At 42.5% G+C, this 20,788-nt stretch overlaps 1 protein-coding gene across 1 annotated transcript in view; it reads left to right on the top strand.

Moving 5' to 3' along the window:
• The window catches only part of SPOCK1 (SPARC (osteonectin), cwcv and kazal like domains proteoglycan 1), a 458,564-nt gene that overhangs the window by 162,083 nt on the left and 275,693 nt on the right, over positions 1–20,788 (top strand). Inside the window, exons 2-3 of the mRNA XM_077824201.1 lie at positions 11,616–11,624; positions 18,799–18,844. Of these exons, the coding sequence (XP_077680327.1) occupies positions 11,616–11,624; positions 18,799–18,844 (55 nt within the window). The remainder of the gene's footprint in view (positions 1–11,615; positions 11,625–18,798; positions 18,845–20,788) is intronic.

Genomic DNA, 20,788 nt, shown 5'->3' with positions numbered 1-20,788 from the left:
ACTGCCTGAGGAGATTCTATTGCAGTAGAAATGGAAAAATCATCATTATACCACCGGTTAGCATTAAACATAGTTAGAAGTAGTCTACAGAGATAGGTATCTACTTGCACTCTAAGCAATATCCCCCTTCCTGTGTGGTGCAGCCAACGTGACCAGGCTGTAATGCAAGGTGTTTTCCAGGGGCAGAGAGAAGGAATCCCTGTACCAGGTTGCAGAGCAGCAACAGAGACATGCCATGGCTATTACAGCAGCCTCAGGGTGAAGTGAACACAAATATACACTCCCCGGTAGATGGGGAGAACACAAAGCTACAGATCCTCTGGTCCCACTCCCATCCCCTGTCCCAATCTTCTTCCTTCCAACCCCTTCCTCTGCAGCAGCATGTTATGAACCCGATGAGCTTGGCACAGCAGCACAAGGTTGTGTCCATATCTCACGGCATCCTATCCCCCACTAGAGATAAATGAAATTAATATGACTGACCAGTTCCACTAAGGAGATGACTCTCTCTGCTTGTGGCAGAGGAGTTAAGACACATGTTCTTATCTTCACTGTAAGGAGGTAAGACCGTAAACCTGTTCTTGCATATCCTGCGAGGCTTTGCTTTTACATCTGATATGAAAGATGGCACCCTCCAGTAACACCGTGCTGCCTCCTCACACACGCATGCCATGATGGGGCAGAGGAAAGAGCTCCACTTCCTGAAGCACCAGCATCTCCTTTTGGGGAACTTAGTGGTTCCTTCGAAATATTTCTCTGGCCTGACTGGCCCTGGCTTGTGATAGCTGATCAGACTACAGCTCAAGCCAGGGCACACCAAGATGTGAAGAACTATAGCATAAATAATGGCAATAGGATTCAGAGTAACAGCCATGTTAGTCTGTATGTGCAAAAAGAACAGGAGTACTTGTGGCACCTTAGAGACTAACCAATTTATTTGAGCATGAGCTTTCTTGAGCTACAGCTCACTTCATCGGATGCATACTGTGGAAAGTGTAGAAGATCTTTTTATATACACACAAAGCATGAAAAAATACCTCCCCCCACCCCACTCTCCTGCTGGTAATAGCTTATCTAAAGTGATCACTCTCCTTACAATGTGTATGATAATCAAGGTGGGCCATTTCCAGCACAAATCCAGGGGGGATTTGAAGAACGTCGGGGGGGGGGGGGGGGGGGTTAGGAAAAACAAGGGGAAATAGGTTACCTTGCATAATGACTTAGCCACTCTCAGTCTCTATTCAAGCCTAAGTTAATTGTATCCAATTTGCAAATGAATTCCAATTCAACAGTTTCTCGCTGGAGTCTGGATTTGAAGTTTTTTTTGTTGTAATATCGCAGCTTTCATGTCTGTAATCGCATGACCAGAGAGATTGAAGTGTTCTCCGACTGGTTTATGAATGTTATAATTCTTGACATCTGATTTGTGTCCATTTATTCTTTTACGTAGAGACTGTCCAGTTTGACCAATGTACATGGCAGAGGGGCATTGCTGGCACATGATGGCATATATTAAATTGGTGGATGTGCAGGTGAACGAGCCTCTGATAGTGTGGCTGATGTGATTAGGCCCTGCGATGGTGTCCCCTGAATAGATATGTGGGCACAGTTGGCAACGGGCTTTGTTGCAAGGATAGGTTCCTGGGTTAGTGGTTCTGTTGTGTGGCATGTGGTTGCTGGTGAGTATTTGCTTCAGGTTGGGGGGCTGTCTGTAGGCAAGGACTGGCCTGTCAATAGGAGTTATTTTCATTCTTGAAGGGGAAAGTAGACCCTTTAGTAGATGCTAAGTAGATGAAAAGTTCAGGCAGGAATAAGAGGAGTTGCTTGTAAAGTTACTCTATTAAAGATGACCTTAAAGAAAAATAAAATTGGGCTTTTGCCCTTTTGGGCTTCTTTATGATGGATAAAGGAGGATTTGTGAAATGGTGATGCCAGAAGAGCCAAGAGAGTAAAAGTTGAGGAACTGAGAGAGCAAGGGATTTTTTAATCAGATTGTTTATAACTCCATGATATTTTCTTTCTTTTTATTCATGCCTATGTAAGCAGAGTCAGGATGAGCTCCACCCTGACATCTGTTGGTGAGGTGTGGCAAGTTGTGGGAAAGAACTTCAGGGGCTGATCTCATTTGCATAGGCACACCCACCCCACCTAACATGAGCCCATAGCTGCCCAAATGGTCACTTTGGCTGCTGTGGGATCCCCAGTGTCTGTTGTTGGGGCAGGAAGAATAAATTGTTATTATCCTGATTATGTGAAACAAGGACAGTGGAACTGTACTTGGCCTTTTGTTATGATGGAGGGACTCGCCATCAACTAAGTAGCATTCGCTAGGCAAGGGACATGGGTTCCAAAACTCTGTGAATTGAGAGAGGTTGGGGACAGGTATTAATACTTAGTGGCATGGGACCCCTGGTGAGGGCCTTACATGCTAATTGCACTTCCTCCTCTCTCCACTGTGGAATATCGAAGCTAATTTTGATTCTATTAGGAGCCTAATTATAGGCTGCTGAGCTGAATTCATTTTGGGCTAATGGTGCACCAGCATTGAGGCTCTCCTACTACAAGCTGAAATCATAAAAGAGCTAAACTTACTAAGAGGTGAAATCACTGCGTGTTGCGTTAAGTAGTGGGGGAGCCTGAAGATATATGGTGGAGCAGTTTGCGGGACGGCGAGCAGAGCAGAGCGGCTTGTGGAGCAGAACGGTTTGCGGGACGGCTGGCAGAGCAGAGCATTGCAGTTTGTGGGACGGCGAGCAGAGCAGCTTGGGGAGCGGAGTGGCTGGTGGAGCAGAGCGGTTTGTCGGATGCCTAGAGCAGCTCATGGGGCGGTTGGCAGAACGGAGCCCCATGGAGAGGTGGGGCCAGCAGCTTTGGGCCACGTAAGGTGCCCCTTAACCCCCCCCCCCCGCCCATCTCCACCCAGGTTCAGAGATAAAACTCTGCAGATAAACTTTTGAACTCTGGGGCTGCCCTGACCAGGGACAGAGACTTTTGGGTCATTGGACTTTTGGGACTTTGGGTGATTTTGGGTTGCTGGACTCAAGAACCTAAGGGAACGGACACACCTCAATTTGCTTGGGGTGGGTTTTTGCTCATGGGTTGTGTTATGAATCCTGTTGGTGATATTTCCCCAACATAATGCCACATTGTTTCTCTCTGTTATTAAAAGGCTTTTTGCTACACTCAGACTCTGTGCTTGTGAGAGGGGAAGTATTGCCTCTTGGAGGTGCCCAGCGGGGGTGGTATATATTTGTCCCAGGTCACTGAGTGGGGGCTCGAGCCGGTTTTGCATTGCGTTATTAGAATGGAACCCCTAGATACTGAACCCGGCCCTTGTTGCTGCCAGCTCTGACAGGCAGAAGGGTTACACCTATTTAACAGTAATGAATAATTAATATTGTGGGTAAAGGAAGGTTTGTAAAAGGTTCCAACACCCTTGCACCTTGAATGAAGATGTTAAATCTCATAAACCCCCCTGAGACCTTTTGAAACTAGGGACTAGAAGCATTGGCATTCCTGAATTATTTCTAAAGTGAAACAAACCCACTGCGCACAACCCCACCCCAACCCCACCACCACACCAAAAAAAACTTCAGGTCATCTCTTCATCATAGCAACACTTTTTGTACCCACTTAAAATATCCTTTGCACATCACCTATAACTGAATGAGCAATGCAGAAATGTAAACCAGTCTCAGAAACTGAAGGTTTACATCCTAAATGTGTGTGGAGGTTTGGTGGAGAAGTATTCATGGTCATAGTGCTGTGGTGAGGTCCCTGATCTGAGAGATGCTGTATTTGTATACATATTCTTAGTTCTTTTATACTCAAATGCAAGCCCTTTTAAGCCAGCCTTATTTTTATTCTAAGCCAAGGTCTTCATTAAACACTTTATTAGTGACTTAACTTCAGTACTTTAGGTAGGCCCCAGCACCTCCCCCCTTTCTCTGCACACGATGCTGTTCTAGTCTGAACAATTCCTCTTACACTTTTATCACTTTATGTTGCCAGGTCCAGAATTAGATCCCATAGACTCAAGGCTTTCCTGTGAAATTTATCACTAGGTGTTTCAAAGGTTTCTTCTGCCAAAGATGAATTGAAAAATCTGCAGCAGAATACACTACCCATTTGCTAAGTAAGACCATCCTGGTTGGATGCATATTCCCATTTCCCAGAAAAGAGAGAGAAGCCCAGAAGTGGCTAGAAATGTCTTAATGTGCAGAGGAATTTTGAATCACTTCTTGAGATTAATGCATACTTTGGAGACAAGTTACCATTGGGAAATTGCTATTCACAGCAAGACCAGAGGTGTAAAATATTTTCTCCCTGTCTTACGTAAATAAATAAATAAAGTGTGTAATTTGCTGACACAAACTATTTGCTTAAAATGGGCAATAGGCCTTGGGGAGACATTTATGATACAGGCTAGATTAACTTTAGGAAGCAGCAGCTGGTGCTTTCAAACTGCTTGATGTTGGAATGATCTTCTGTAGCAGGAGGGTAGAATGAAGCAAACAAGTGCAGCTGCCTCTTTCTAGAGCTAATTTTAAAAGAGCAATGAGGTAGTAATTACCATCCTTCCCTAATGCTCTTTATGAAGGTAAGAGGTTTAATGATCGGTCTAGGGTGGAAAAGAAAATCAGTAAACGGGCTGCAAACCAGTGTTAATAAAGTCTATTGCCCCAGTTTTTGTCATGGTACTTAAGAACCTCAGACCTTCTTGGTTCCAGTGGGAGTTGAGGGTGCTCGTTACCTCACAGGAGGTGTCCTGTACATCTCAGAATGAGGTCCTGTTTTTATTCTTCTCCAGAGGAATAGCTGTGTCTGTGGTTTAATGATTGCTGTGCAGCAGGCTTTCCTGTTTCATTTACCATGTACACTTCCCAGGGCTCGGGGGGGGAAAGCAAAACAAGCTTCAAATCAGTGTTGCGGTTCTCCAAATGTGTGAATGACGCAGGCTGAGGAGGATTTTCTGTGCAGTTTTTTTCAGTCAACATCTCATTTCTACTAGATACAGACAAATAACTGATAAGTGTAATTCATCTGACAAAACATAAATATTTATGCACCCATTTAGATAATGGCCCTACTATTTATAAATACGAGGACCCTGTGAAAGCTGCTTTTAGACAAGTTAGCGAAATATCTATAGGAAGTGCCTCTGCATTACAGACAGCCGTTTTCATTAACTCTTTGGAGATGCCAAGTGTTAGGGAATAACTAAACCAAAAAAGTAACAATAGGAGGAAATTGGTTAGCTTGGTGGGTGCCTCACTGCATGCATTTGAAGTCCTGAGGAGGCAAAAGGCAACGGGATTATTTGTTTACTTAGTTAATTTAAAGATGGGTGCGTTGAAGTCACATGTATGCGTTAATTTGGTCTTAGCTTTGTAAGCTTGCAGTCATCCTGGTGAAGGGGGATATGACTCAGTGTGTGTTACTTACTGAATTAGCCATACTGCTTCCTGCAACACCTGGGAATGTATTGGTCTTAGAGGTGATTCCCATCCTTGGTCTTTTCTGGTCTGACTAATAGGAGGTTGGATCAGAACCTCTTCTGGTTCAAGGTTTAGTTTTGTAAATCAAAACCTAGCTGACAAGATTTCTGAAAAGTTCTGCCAGAATCATATTTTTTTGTTGTCTCTTTCAATATTTCATCTAGATGGATAATGAAATAGCTGGCAATTTCCATATCCTCCTTTTAGAAGTGGGGATAAATTCATTCTGTCACAATATATTTGTTCTTTCCTGAGATGGTTTCATTATGCACTGTGTGACTGAAAATTGTGTGCTCTCCAGGGAAAAGATCAAAGGAACTGCCTTAAATCCAGTTAATGTACAAATACAATTTTTACTTTCAGGCTCAATTCTCCTGTGTATTCTGTGTCCTTGGGTTAAATGTTGATGAAAGTGGGTGGGAACCTCTAAGAATATTTGTCAGAAATTGGATAAAGAGGCTTTAGTGAGAGTTAATGTCAGCTTCTTAAACTAGCACTTTTTTGCTATACCCTTTGAGTACTTAATTTAACATACGGTTATACAGTAGATTGACTTTGTTGATGATAGTATCCATCTGAGTTGGCTACATTTGACACATAGTGAATAATAAAAAAAAATTTCTCTCTTGTTAGCGCAAAAAAAAAAGTATTATGTGAGATACTGTGAAAGGGCTTTAAATCATTTTAAAATGAGTTTCATCTCATCTCTTGATCACCCAGAACAGAGTAGTAAAAATCCAATAGAGAACTAACGCAAGAGCCTTGTAGTGTATACTGGCTTACCTACATGTCTCCGCTTATTATTGTTATTATGTATTATATGTATTATGGTAATGCCTAGCAGCCTCCGTCCAGGACCCCATTGTGCTAGGTGCTGTACTAATACAACAAAAGATGGCCCTGTCCCAAAGAGCTTGCAATTTAAGTAAATTTAAGGATGCTTAAAATTGTCATACAAGCATGAATTTTTCTGTGTGTCGGAGGCAGGAACAATTTATTTGTCTTACTTTTATCTGCCCTGGGCAGATACTAGGTTTTTGCAAGGAAGAAACCTCAGAAACAGGAGGGAAGCTGCCCAGAGGGGCTGACCCTGAGTCTAGTGAGATCAGTGCTCAGAGCTCTCACAGAATTCATTTGTCCAGGATTAGTCCAAGAGAGAGCAGTTCCAGGCACCCAGAAGAGTGTTCTGTAATGTACTGTTGGACAGGGTAGTCATAGTTGAAAAACTGCATACTGAGCAAGCAGGCTTTAGACTGAAAAGATTGTGTATAGATCACATCTTTACCCTGAGATGATTGATTGATTGAGAAAGGGCTTGCTTACCAGAGAAGATTGGTCTTGGGCTTTGTAGATTTCACCAAAGCTTTTGATTGCATTCATAGTTTTGTTATGGAAGCTCTTGCAACAATATGGGCTTTCCAGAAAGATAGTGTCCCTCTCTAAGATGCTGTATGAAGGTTCAAAATGCTGTGTAAGGACAGAAAGTGGAGAGACTGACTGGCTTGACCTAGCCACTGGAGGGTGACAAGGGAGCTTATCACCTCTGCTTTTCTACATTGTGATAGATTGTGATGCAAAAAGCAACATCAAAGGAAGATACAGGACTTAAAAGGAATAGATGAACACTTCAAGATCTTGACTTTGCAGGTGACATTTTTGTGTTGGACCCATATGATGATTCTGTGAAAAAGACCATTACCAATGTCATGCGTGAGACCGTCAAAGCAGGATTAAGAATCATCCAAAAGAAAATAAGTCATGATTATTGAAAGAGGAGTCAGCAATGCAGGTGCATAGTAATCAATAGTGAAGAATATTAGAACATAGTTAGCATAAGAATGGCCATGCTGGGTCAGACCAATGGTCCATCTAGCCCAGTATCCTGTCTTCCAGTAATGGTCGGTGCTCTTCAGAGGGGAATGAACAGAACAGGGCAGTTATGGAGTGATCCATCCCCTGTCATCCAGGCCCAACAGAGGGTAATCGGAGCTTTAAGGACACCCAGAGCATGGGGTTGAATCCCTGACCGTCTTGTCTAATAGCCTTTGATGGACCTATGCTCCATTAACTTGTCTAATTCTTTTTTGAACCCAGTTATACTTTTGGCCTTCACAGTATCCCATGGCAGTGGGTTCCACAGTTTCATTATGCATTATGTGAATTACTTCCTTATGTTTGTTTTAAACCTGCTGCCTATTAATTTCATTGGGTGATGCCTGGTTTTGTGTTATGTGATGGAGTAAATAAACTTCCGTCTTCACTTTCTCCACACCATTCATGATTTTGTAAACCTCTCTCACTTCTCTCTTAGTCATCTCTTTTCTAAGATGAACAGAACCAGTCTCTTTAATTTCTCCTCAGATGGAAGCTGTTCATTACCCCTAATCATTTTTGTTGCCCCTTTCTGTACCTTTTCCAATTCTAACATTTTTTTAAAATTGTATGATTTATATAGAGGCAATATGATATTTACTGTCTTATTGTCTATCTCTTTCTTAGTGGTTCCTAACATTGTTAGCTTTTTTTGACTGCTGCTGCACATTGAGCAGATGTTTTCAGAGACCTATCCACAATGACACCAAGATCTCTTTCTTGAGTGGTAACAGCTTATTTAGACCTCATCATTTCGTATGCATAGTTGGGATTATGGTTTCCGGTGTGCATTACTTTTCATTTATCAACACTGAATTTCATCAGCCATTTTGTTGCCCAGTCACCCAGTTTTGTAAGATCCCTTTGTAGTGCTTCACAGTCTGTGTTGGACTTAACTATCCTGAGTAATTTTGTACCATCTGCGAATTTTGCACCTCACTGTTTTACCCCTTTATTCAAATAATTTATAAATAAGTTGAACAGCTCTGGTCCCAGTACAGCTCTTTGGAGGCACCACAATTTACCTCTCTCCCTTCTGAAAACTGACCATTTATTCCTACCCTTTGTTTCCTCTCTTTTAACCAGTTACTTATCCATAAGAGGACCTCCCTTCTTATCCCATGACTTCTTATTTTGCTTAAGACCCTTTGATGAGAGACCTTGTCAAAGGTTTTTTGAAAGTCCAAGTATGCTTTATCTACTGGATCACCCTTGTCCATGTTTGTTGACACCCTCAAAGAATTCTAATAGACTGGTGAGGCATGATTTCTCTTTATACAAGCTGTGTTGACTCTTCCCCAACAAATTGTGTTCATCTGTGTGTCTGATGATTCAGTTCTTTACTATAGTTTCACTAATTTGCCTGGTACTGAAGTTAGGTTTACTGGTCTATAATTGCCAGGATCGCTTCCGGAGCCTTTTAAAAAAAATTGATGTCACATTAGCTATCCTCCAGTCATTTAGTATTGAAGCTGATTTAAATGATAGGTTACAAACCACAGTTAATAGTTCTGCAGTTTCACATTTGAGTTCCTTCAGAACTCTTGGGTAAACACCATCTGGTCCTGGTGACTTATTACTGTTTCACTTATTGATTTGTTCCAAAATCTCATGTATTGATACCTCAGCCAGGCAAGGTTCCTCAGATGTGTCACCTAAAAAGAATGGCTCAGGTGTGGGCACCTCCCTCACAATGAAGACTGATACAAAGAATTCATTTAGCTTCCCCGCAGTGGCTTTATCGATGTTTCCTGTGTCCCCAGATGATCTATAATTGCTGAAAGGATGGACAGAGGGATGCCTTTGCATCCATATTTTTGCACTCTTCTTGTGACTAAAATGACCCAGTCCCTTCTTCTTTCCTTCACATTTCCTAAACTCTTCCACAAGAGCTGAGCCAAAAGTGCTAGAAATTTTAACATTTTAAATTTTTCTTTCTTCCGTGTCTCTCTCATTATTGCTAATCCCAAAAGCTCACAAATCATGAGACTGGCCCTAAAAAACATTAATTGTTTTTTTTCTTTTCTTTTTTAATTAAATGTTGGGTTCTTGTTATTTGCCTTCTGCTTTCTGAGCCATTAGGACGCACTTGGGTAACATTTTCAAACTTTTCTTCATAGCCATGAAGGCTACAAACTTTTCTTTTTAAATAAAAACTGGTATTCTCCTCTAAATCCAAGACTCCAGGAGATGGAGCTTAGAGGAGAACACCAACTATCTTGACAGTAGCTCCTTCTGTCTTTCTTGCTATACATTCTGAATCCCACATTGATCTGTGCATGTAGGGGTCCAGCAGACATGGATTTCTCCGCTTCCATTCAGTGGATTCTGTAGCACCCACACCCAGGACCTGCCGTCTTTGCTTGTCCAAGGTCCCTCCCTGGGGGAAGGGAAAGAGACTGGAAGGGCTTGGGGCAAAGCTAGTGGGGATGAAAAATGTCTCCCCCTCCAGGCTCACAGACCAGGAAAATGTAATAGAGCCCCAGGGGTCTCATAAATTCCTCAGGCTCGGGAGACCTTAGGAGTGCAGTTCCAAAGGGAAAGGAGGAGTCAGACGTACTATCCATCTTCCAGGTGTGGGGCAGGTCGCGCAGGTTTACCGTGGGGACAACCCCCACTCTCACAATGGGATGCTATAGGGAAATCTTCACCTGGAAATCCTCACAGAGCTTTCCGTGCAAAAGGCTTCCTCCTCAGCTGGCCGTAGGGCATGAGGTGGGTTAGCCATGGTTAACAAAAAGCAGGTCAGAGGCTAAATCATTCTCTGTGGCTTTAAAAGACTTTTACCGTGATCATTGACATCTTGCAATTTTTTTTCTTGTGTAGTCAAGAGTTGGTGAACATTTAGATGTAATAATGAAGACAATGTCACAGACGCTGCATTTCATTTCTGGTTGTACAAGGTCTTTTGTCAGGCTCTTAGTGTAAGGAAAGATAAATTTTGTAAACTGTGAGCCTCTAGAGTTCTGTCAGTAAATGTCACGTGTGTTTGGTTGGCTTATGCATGTTGAGGAACAACGTATTATTTTCACTTCCACAGTAACTGCATATTTTTGCCACAAGGCAAGATACACAGGGCCAATTTTTCAAAGGCAGCCTCTGCATTCATATACCTGAGATTTTGACTCTCTAAAATATGCTGTAGCTTTAGGCTTTGGTAGTGTGGATGCAACATTTAGTGTTTTACTGGGCTCTCAATTATCCTGCTACTATTAGATGTTGACCTCAAACATCATAAACAGAAACTGTAACTTAGGGTCCAGTTCTGATTTATTCTTATTCACATTGACTGGTACCTTACGGTACAAGTAGTGCCCCTGAAGTTAATGGGACTATCCACAGTGAGTACCTCAATGTGACTGTGAGTAAGGGTGACCCTCTGGTTTTTATTGTGTTGCTGTATAACACCTTCATATAACTGAATATGCACTCACTAGCTGGTCAGATAGGTCCCTGTGCAGAGATCCTACACAAGATCCATTTGAGTTCCACTGAGAACCTTATTACAGGATTTTAGTGATGCACAGATCCTTGGGCAGGCCCTTTGAACGGAGTTGAATTTTACTCTAACATACTTAAAGGATTGACTTAGTGTCCAGATCCGTAAGCAAAACTCCTATTAGTGATTATTTTATGCATAGCAGGGTACTTTTAATGTGGTAAAAGCAAACATGAGCACAGACTTCGAGGAAGGTATTGTCGTCTTGCAGAAATATTGCTGTAGGAAAAAAAATCTGTTGTAGGTTCATGGCTTCAGGGTTCTGTTCTCATTAAACAATGGAAACATGCTCAGTTTTGCCTTTCCTATTGAATCTATCCATAGTCAAATGTATTTTAACTTGTTAAGGTGTTGAATGAAAACCGTTTTTTAAAAAAATCTATTAGCTATGGTGCGGGGGGAGGAGGGAAAACAACCCATGCCTTTGTTTTTTCAGCCAAAAGGAAATGGTTCTTTGGTTTCCGATCTTTTTTGGGACAAATAACTTGTTTGCAAATGGTCATTAGGCCAGCTGACAAAATAACTAAATTCTGACTAGCAAAGGATGCTAGTAGCTTGTCAAAAAAGTAAAATATACAGATGTCATTTGAAGGTTCAGGTCTCCTGAACCTAGTGATTATACTTTTAAAATTTGCTGGGGGGTGGGAGGGGAGGCCAAAGTGGAAAATGTTAACATTCTTTTGTATTGTTTGAGTTCATTCTTTTATTTATTTATTTTTTCTCATTTATAATGCTTACGTACGCAGGAAGTTGAGGTAGGTTTTTTTACTTTCAAATTGCAAATAGCCACAGAATGAATAATAGAATTTGTAACAGTACAATGTATATTATATTCTAAACTGTCAATCTCCGTTATTAATGTGTTTTAGCTCCCAGGTTACTTTCCCCCCAATTATACACCCAGTAGATTCAATTTATCAAATGCACATGAATGGTATGGTTGCTTTCTTTACTCATTAATTACAGTGCAAGCCTGATTCAGTCATTACCTGTGTTTTCATGCTAAATTATTCATATAAAGAGTAAATGACATATTTTTTAAAATCATGACTCCTCTCAGAAGTGCTGAGATATATTTAGCAAAGGCTGTTTTAAAAACAGAAAATTGTGACTTATTTATAATTGCTTCATTCAGTTTGTAATAGGCTTATATTAAAATTACTTTTAAATTGTTGTTTAATATAATTGTAGTAAAGAGGTTATAATAAGGATGACTCCAAATATTATGGGACTGAGCCATGTTCTCCACATCCTTTACTTCCTGATTAGTCGGTGGGAGTTCCTAGGCCCCTCCCCCATACTCTGTTGTGATGTGTATAAATAAAGCAGGTGCGTTTCCAGCTTGTGGCTAGACTTATTTTTGTTGCAGTGAGCAGTCTCTTGACAAGATCAGTCCCTTTACAAGAAGAATAAATTAAAAATCACTGAAGAAACAGGAAGCTGATATCTTGTCTATCTGCTCAGTAGAGCTGGTCAAGAAATATTGATGGAAAATGAAGGGGGAAATATTCCATGAAACTTTGCATGGAAATATATCCATTTTCTTATCCGCTATTCTGCTGACTTCAGGCTGAATTCTGCCCTGACCAACACAGAAAGGGGAAGCAGATCTATCCGCAGTTGCACACATCCTGGCAGACAGGACAAATTTCTATGTGGTAGTCTAAGGGTATGGCTACAGTACAGTTAGACACCCATGGCTGGCCTGTGCCAGCTGACTCAGGCTCACAGAGCTTGAGCTCACAGGGCTGTTTAATTGCAGTGCAGACATTTGGTTTCAGGCTGCAACCCAAGTTCTGGGACCCTCCCACCTCTCAGGGTCCTAGACCCTGGGCTGCATCCCAAGTCTGAACTCCTACACGACCATTAAACAGCCCCCTAGCCCGAGCCCTGTGAGCCTGGGTCAGCTGGCACGAGGGCCAGCTGCAGGTTCTTAATTGCAGTGTAGACATATGTAATGGACCCATAGTATGGTGCATCACATTGCTTCTTTGAAAAGCTGCAGCAAAAGGTAGTGTAAGCAAGGCTGCCAAGTGTTATGCAGTGGGTATGACTTTGCATTTGGCATTCCTGTTATGCATTCCTACATCGCTGCTGGAATCTTAGCCATCCACCAGGGCTTCAAAGACTTGGCAACAGTCTTTGCTTGAATTATACCTATTAGTCACCAGGAGCACTGCAAGAAGACTTTTCCCTCTGCTCTTAGTGCCCCTGCCAATGCCTAGCTAGGGTGAAGAGGGATGGGCAGGCAACATTTGGGAAATGGGAGCAGGCAGTGGAGGTAGGGACAGAAGGACAGTAATAGAAAGGATGGCCCTTTGTTTCAGTGACAGTCCCTGGCAGGATTATGGCTATCCCACCAGATTGTGTCTAGGAATCCTGGGGGAGGAGATGCAGGAGTGAGAGCCGGGATCCCTTAAAAGGGTGCAGTGGATACTTGCTCCAGCTCTGGTCCCTCTTCATTTTGAGGGTATGTCTACATTTAAACTGGGAGGTGTGATTACCAGTTTGCATAGACATACCTGCACTAGCTCTGCTTAAACTAGAGCCTAAGAATAGCAGCGTGGACGCTGCAGTGCTGGTGGCAAGATGCCCCAAGTACAGTCCTGCCTGCCCACCTGGGTGTGTATTTGGGCTGCTAGCCCAAGCACCACCCATGCTGCCATGGACACGCTTGCTAGCTTAAGCAGAGCCAGTGGAGGCACATCTACGCACGCTTAGAATTACACCTCCCAGCTCCAATGTAGACAGACCGTTAGTGTCAAAGCAGAAGAGCCTCCTGCTTTGGGATATCGAACACCGCTGTCGGTACTGTACATCTGTGCGTCTTGCCTGCCAGGAGCACAAACACCAGAGAGCCTGCCTGCGGGGGTTCAACAAAAATATTCTGTGAACTTTAATTATTTTTTTTTTTTTAGGATGGATAATTGCATTTTTGAGTAAACAGAATTTTTCATGAAAAGCATCTGGCAGAAATTTTCAGGGCTTTGTTGAAAAACTGAAGTTATTGGAGGTTTTGTTAAAATCTAAAGTATTTTAGCCAAAAAGTGAAATATTTTGATTAGGATATCCCACTACGATACGATGCCTCATGGTAGTTGTTGCATAATTTCCTCGTTCTCCCATTCCTGTCTGTGGGCTGAACTCCCTGGTCAGACGACATCTCCCATGATGCAGATTGGCAGAGACTCACATAAATGAAACACCCTTCCCTTGTCATGAGGGAGACTGTAGTGCATCATGGGAGATGTAGTCTGACCAGGGTACTCGACATATAGAGAAGAATGAGAGCCTGAGGCACCCAAAATTCAGCTCCCATAAGGTACCACAGCAGTATTGCTGAATTGAAATATTTCATATTGTGTTGAATGTGGAGTTCTTGTACATTTTAAAGAGGAAAATTTAGATTAAAATGGAAAAAATCACAAGACCTTGTTTTAAGAAAAGGTAAAATGATGATAGGTTATCCATTAAGGTTGCTGCAGACAACAACTTGTGTGATTCTGGCAATGCATGTAATGGCAGACCCGATAGTGAGTTCAAAGGTATGTGTATAAAGATTCAAGTGTAACCCACTGGTCAGTGTGTGTCGTGTCCCCCTCTGTGTCTGAGCCGCAATTCTGGTGCAGACCTCAGTTACAGGTAAGGTTGCCACCTGTCCAGATTTTCCAAGGATTTCTCTTTTGAGATAGCTGTCTTGGGAAAATCTGTAAGACGGCTCAGTATACACTGCTAACTGTCCAATTTTATGGGCTCAGGATCATCCCAGATATCCTGGGTTTTTTGCACCTCAGGGCTGGGAACCCTAGCTACAGAGCTCAGATTTTTAGTGTAAGATACAGAGACTTGCACTTTCTGGAGATCACCTGTTAAGCCCCTGATGTTGACCGAGATGGCGACGGTGAAACTAGGCCTATATTCCATTCAGCAACAAAGAGGGTGTTTAGGGATAAAAATAATGAACATCTATAATGCACTGTTAAACCTATTACAAGCTTCTGCAGGTTACACAGCTGCATGGAATCATGGGCAGGGCTTGATCAGGCTTTTCTAGTCCTGTAGAGAAGTGTAGGTCTCATTAAAAACTCCACTGGTACTGTACAGTTGTGCAGAAATTGATCCTCATACACTGGAAGAACTATCCACATATGTTACTACCGATCCTAATTAAAAAAGCTGAAACTGCATGTGTTTCTGTGCAGCAGTTCTGATATTTTGTTTCATTATTTTGTGTTTAGAATTAATTTTTTAGCCAATCTTATTGCCAGTTATATTTTTATTTTATCACCTTCAATGGCAGACAGTGCCACAACTTGCCGTAGAGAATTGTCACCTACATTTCTGCACGTTTTGATGTCTCTTCACACAGAGAGGCATTAAATGACCTAATATCAGTGTACTGGACTGAGTTGTAGGAAGTAGCAGTAATAAGGGAGCCGCTTGAAAGACCCGTTTACAGTGAGAGATATATTAAGAGCATCTTGTAGTTCTAAAAATATGGTTTCAAAAATCATATATCAAATTAGTTTAGGGTGAATTTCACCCCTCTGCAGAGAACCAACACAGAGTCAATGCATCACTTAAATCATCATCTTAGGTAGGACTTAAATATGACAAACTTTTTTCTGGGCCTTCTGTACAGAAATGAATGGGTAATTTCGCCCTTAATATACCAATCAGCTCCTGGCTCGGCCAGAAATGAATGTCATCGGATTGAAACTTAGTGTTATGGTTTTTTTGGTTTGTTTTTGTTTTGTTTTGTATTGCTTTGCTTCACAGTTGAGCAGTTGTCTCTCTGAAGCTGCGTGTACTAATTATTTACTCTTTTGTAAGCCATTAAAGCTTTTATTAAAAACAAAACAAAAACCACACCAACAAAACTCAAACTTTCTTCCCTTTTGTAGGGTTTTTTTGTTGTGTATTTTCCTACGATATTTTGGCATGAAGTCTGGTCATAAATGTTCTAAAACAAAATTATTTCAGCTTTTTTTTTGCCCTTTTTTAAAAAAGGACAAATAGGATTAGAAGATGGACTAGACAAAGGTTTAAAAAATTCTGTATTTTGCACCTTGTTAAGCACAAGGTGTGTTTGCAGTAAAACGTTCATTTAACACTTTGAAATTAAAGCTAAAACCCTCTTCAAGTGCCTGCCCATCAGGTTTATCCTCTACTCCTGATTTCAGAACTAGTTCCATACGCCAGCAGCATAAGAGATCTTTTGTGGGCTATGAATTGTTAAACAGTTTCTGTTGCTTTAAAAAAAAAAAATAGCAAAATGAACACTTAAAAAATTGTAAGTAGTAAACAGAGAATATTCCGCTACCAGAAGAAAGGACTCGGTTTAAAAAAGTCTCATTAATCAGAAGGGATTAATGCTTGGTAAATCCAGCAGCAAAGCATAATCAATTACAAAACATTGTATGAAAATAAGATTTTCAGCATAACAAAGCTAAAGAATTCAAAAGCAAGGCTGAGTCTCCATTCTTGGTGCCAGATCCTGTCCTTTTGAAGAAAAAGCCTAGAACGCTTTTGATGCCTATAAAATAAATTATAAATAATCATCTTTGCTGAAGCTGCTACTGGGTATCATAACTATCCTTGGTCTTTACAGGCTTTGGGCCAGAGTTGCTTACCCATATGTGGGTGTGCAAATGGGATGGCACAGGAAGCCCTATTCCACTCTCCAATGATATAGTCAATGTAAGAGCCAGGCAGAATTGCATCCCCAGTGCTCGCTGAACACAGGAGGCCCCCATCCATCCTCCTCTAAGCGTGCAAGGTGCCCCCAAAGGAGGCTATAGTCCTACAACCACTCAATGCCAGGTCATAGAGTGAGGCCAGCATGCAAAGTGAGCCGGTTGCAAAGGGTGAGAAAGGCACAAAGAATAATATGCAATAATTATAATTGTATATAAATCTATTGTGCACCTTCACTTCAAATCCTTTGTTCAGTTTTGATCACTTCTGCTCAAGAAGGCTATGTGAGTGGTATATGGAATACAGCAACTCCTCACTTAAAGTCATCCCAGTTAACGTCGTTTCGTTGTTACATTGCTGATCAGTTAGGGAACATGCTCGTTTAAAGTTGTGCAATGCTCCACTCTTACGTTGTTTGGCTGCCTGCTTTCTCCACAGCTGGGAGCCTTCCTATGCCCCCCCCACGCCCAGTGGCTCCCGCCCACCGGCAGACCCCGCGTATCAGTGCCTACCCCCTCTTCCCCCTGCCTCCTGCCCGTGGCAATCAGCTGGCTTGCGGCATTCTGGGGGGAGGAGCGAGGACTTGGCACGCAGGCTCCCCCTCCCTCCCCTGCCTCCGGAATGCCGCAAGCCAGCTGATTGCCGCAGGCAGGAGGCGGGGGGGAGGAAGGGGGAGCCTGTGCGCCAAGTCCTCACTCCTCCCCCCTCCCTCCAAAATGCCGCAAGCCAGCTAATTGCCCCAGGCAGGAGGGCGGGGGGAGGAGTGAGGTCTCGGCGCACCTCCCGGCTCCCTCCCCTGCCTCCTGCCCGTGGCAATCAGCTGGCTGGCAGCGTTTAGAAGGGAGGGAAGGGAGGGGGGAGGAGTGAGGACGCAGCATGCAAAGTAAAGGGGGAGGAGGTAGTGGGGAGAAGAGGTGGGTCAAGGATGGGGGCTTAGGGGAAAGGGGGGAGTGGGCGGGCTGAGCATTGAGGCCTCCCCCCCCACACACCTGGTGCTTGCAGAGTAGGGGAAGCTGCTGCGCAACATCCTTCTCCTAGCCTACAACACCTTCACCCTCCTTGTCTGCCTCATCTCCAGTGCCAGGGGGCTGTGCCTGTGTAGAGTCAGGCAGGGGCATCTCCTCTGTTTAAAACTTATACCTGTATTAAATTGCTTGTTTAAAATTGTTTAAAATGTATAGAATGCCTTTTGTCCGGCAAAAAAAAATTTCCCTGGAACCTAACCCCCGCTATTTACATTAATTCTTATGGGGAAATTGGATTCGCTTAACATAGTTTCACTTAGTTGCATTTTTCAGGAACAGAACTACAATGTTAAGTGCGGAGTTACTGTATACCGAAACCAAATAAAGGGGCTTGTGTTTGAATCTACATACTTCAGAGCCTAAGCTGATGGCGTGCTGGAGCAATATAAAATTACCCAACGTATAAACATTTGCTAGGAGTATAAAATTCACTTTGGGCAGAGGCATGAAAGGGGTTTTCTATGCTTTCGGCTAGAAGGTTTGTATACGCTTATTTTTGAAAACAGGGTATTTATTGTCTAGATACACTAGTAGCTTCTGATAAGTTATTTCCTATGTTTTCTGCTGTAAATTAAGTGAGAATCTGAGTTACAAAACAAAGCTGTAAGTCACATTGTAGAATAACGTTTTTAGAGCTGAGTTACAAACTCCTATCCTAATGGGAACATGGACAAATATAGCTCAATTACATCATTGCTACTATGTGTTTGCTAGAACTGAAGTGCAGAGTTTAAGGTCAAATCGTGATGTACTACACCACGGTAAATCTGGAGCAGTTGCACTAAGATCAGTGGAATTATTCTGGATTTAAACTGGTGTATGGTAATGGGAGTAGCCTGATTTGGCACATACTGCATTCTTCAAACAACATACTATCTCCATTATTGCCACAAGTTGTCACGTCATTGTAAGATGCTAGGAAATGATCTGGAGATTACAGAAGTTATTTGATGAAAATCCAGACTTGCAAAAACAATTTTGGCAGAGGGCATTGAAGTGAAATGCTGAATCCTGTAAGCTTTTCTTAATTTTAATTTACCAAATGGTGTTCAGTCTGTATCTTATGATGTACTGTGCTCATGGTTTTATCTGTTTAATTTTTATTTTATTTTCAGAGAGCAGTGAGAAGGCAGGTATTGTTTGTAAAATTGTACAAAAAGACTGCTTACATTTTCTCTAAATTTCCTATTTTTCCCCCCCCATTTAGGATGATTATTTCAGAAACTGGAACCCAAACAAACCATTTGATCAAGGTAAAAATATTTCATGATGTACACACATACCTCTCTTTTTCTCTCTTTCTTTCGGTCAGAGGTGGGCTGTGCCGCAAAATTTGATCCAACTCCAAATTTATTCGAAGTTTGGGATACCTTAAATCTGAGGGTTTGACTTAGCCTTGTATTTTACAACTGTTTTTTCAGTGCTCTTCCATTCCTGTTTGCATGTGGTGGTAATGTGTATACTTAGAAAGATACACTGTATCTAACAACGCCATCTAACATGAGTTACTTAACATACATTAACAGTTGTTGAAAACTGAGTTAAATGGGTATTTTTGCAACTTACATTGTTTTTATTGTCTAACACTCACGTGCCCCTTACTTGCGTTCAGTGGCATTTTAAGTCTGAGAATGGACTGCAGAATTGGTTCCCAAGCGAAGACGCTGTTGTATGTCTGCTGGTACTAGCTATGACTCCTAAAACAATTTGCACTTTCTTTGCCTCAGTCAGTTAAGTCATGGCAATATTCCCACCATCTGAGTGCTTGTCTAAGGCCTTGTCTACACTACACAGTTAAGTCAACCTCCTTTTGTCAGTGGTGCATGTCCTCACCAGGAGCACTTGAACCAACCTGGCTTTCAGCTCCCTATGGAACCCACAGCTAGCTGAGAGGCCAGGCTCTCCGCACCAGACAAGGTGCAGAACTGACAGGTGATGCAAGTACCGCATTGTCTGTACAGATGCTGTCGCCCTAAGTACATCGACCTAAGTGCTACACCTCTTGTGGAGGTGGAGTTATTTGGTCGGTATAGTGCGGGACTTGCATCGGTGGGAGCAATGATGTAGTGTAGACACTTAGAGTTAGGTCGCCATAAGTGTCTACCTAACTCCGTAGTGTAGACCTGGCTAATTGGGGAAATGTAGCAGCATATTGATATCAGTGTAATAACATGGTCACAGATCCTGGTGAGTGCCCTTTTCTGGCCCCTCACTGGGACTACTGTGAGGGGAATTCCAGCCTCTGTGCTCTGGATTTCTATGGTGTTTCAAGCTCCTGGAGCCTGAATGGCGTCCAGCCACTGCCCCAATCTTGGGGTCCCTAGGCACATTCTCAGGATGCACACTTTCTATCTGCCCCCCGTTCCAAGTGTTGTAACCCACTGTTCATCTGCCTAGCCCCTCTGGGTGCAACACTTACCCTTCAGACTCCCCCATATTTAAATGCTTCCCTCTCCCAGAACTCCACCCAACAGGTGTGAAGCTTCTGGTTTGCAGTTTCAGTGTCCCAGAGGCACTCAGTAGTTGTGAAGTAGTCAAAACACACGTGTTGCCCAGTAATATCTTTATGCTCCTATTTAATCATGAAAAAGCATGTGAGAGTACATTTTATACAGAACAATAAAACATCCAAAACTTAATGACCCTCACTAGCTCACCCTTACTTTGGAAGATCATCCGTGTTCCATAGCTCATGCAGGGGAGGGTCCTCGACCCCTTTGCTTGTATCACCTCTGCAGCAACCTCCACATCTTAATCTGGTGCAAGATGGCTCCCTCCCAAACACCCCTCCCGGTGAGTCCCTTTATAGACTCCTGCTGTGGTCACCTTATTTTGTTCAGTCTTTTGGTATTTTTCAGTGGCACGCAAATTTCCCTCCCTTCAGATAAAGGGAGGAAGTGTCCTCTCCCAGCTACATCAAAGCCATTGTCCCAAGGTATTGTACTTTGAATAGATGACATGGAGTGCTAATCGCCCCCTATTGTCTTTGGCCTGGTCGGGGCTTGACACAGCCCTGCTAATTCCTGGTGGATCCATATCCAATACAGTTTCATAAAATTATCCACAATTCAGAAATAATACAGACAGAACCCCCAAATTGTCGCAGACACCGCTAGAGCAATGCTGATGTAACTCCCCAGGTGCATACTTCTATTCTGGAATAAGTGTGTCCACATAGGAAGGCATCCTGGTATAAT

This window comes from Eretmochelys imbricata, chromosome 8, assembly GCF_965152235.1.
Source record: "Eretmochelys imbricata isolate rEreImb1 chromosome 8, rEreImb1.hap1, whole genome shotgun sequence".
Taxonomy (NCBI): domain Eukaryota; kingdom Metazoa; phylum Chordata; order Testudines; family Cheloniidae; genus Eretmochelys; species Eretmochelys imbricata.
Note: the sequence above shows the minus strand (reverse complement) of the source record. Positions and strands in the feature narration are given on the sequence as shown.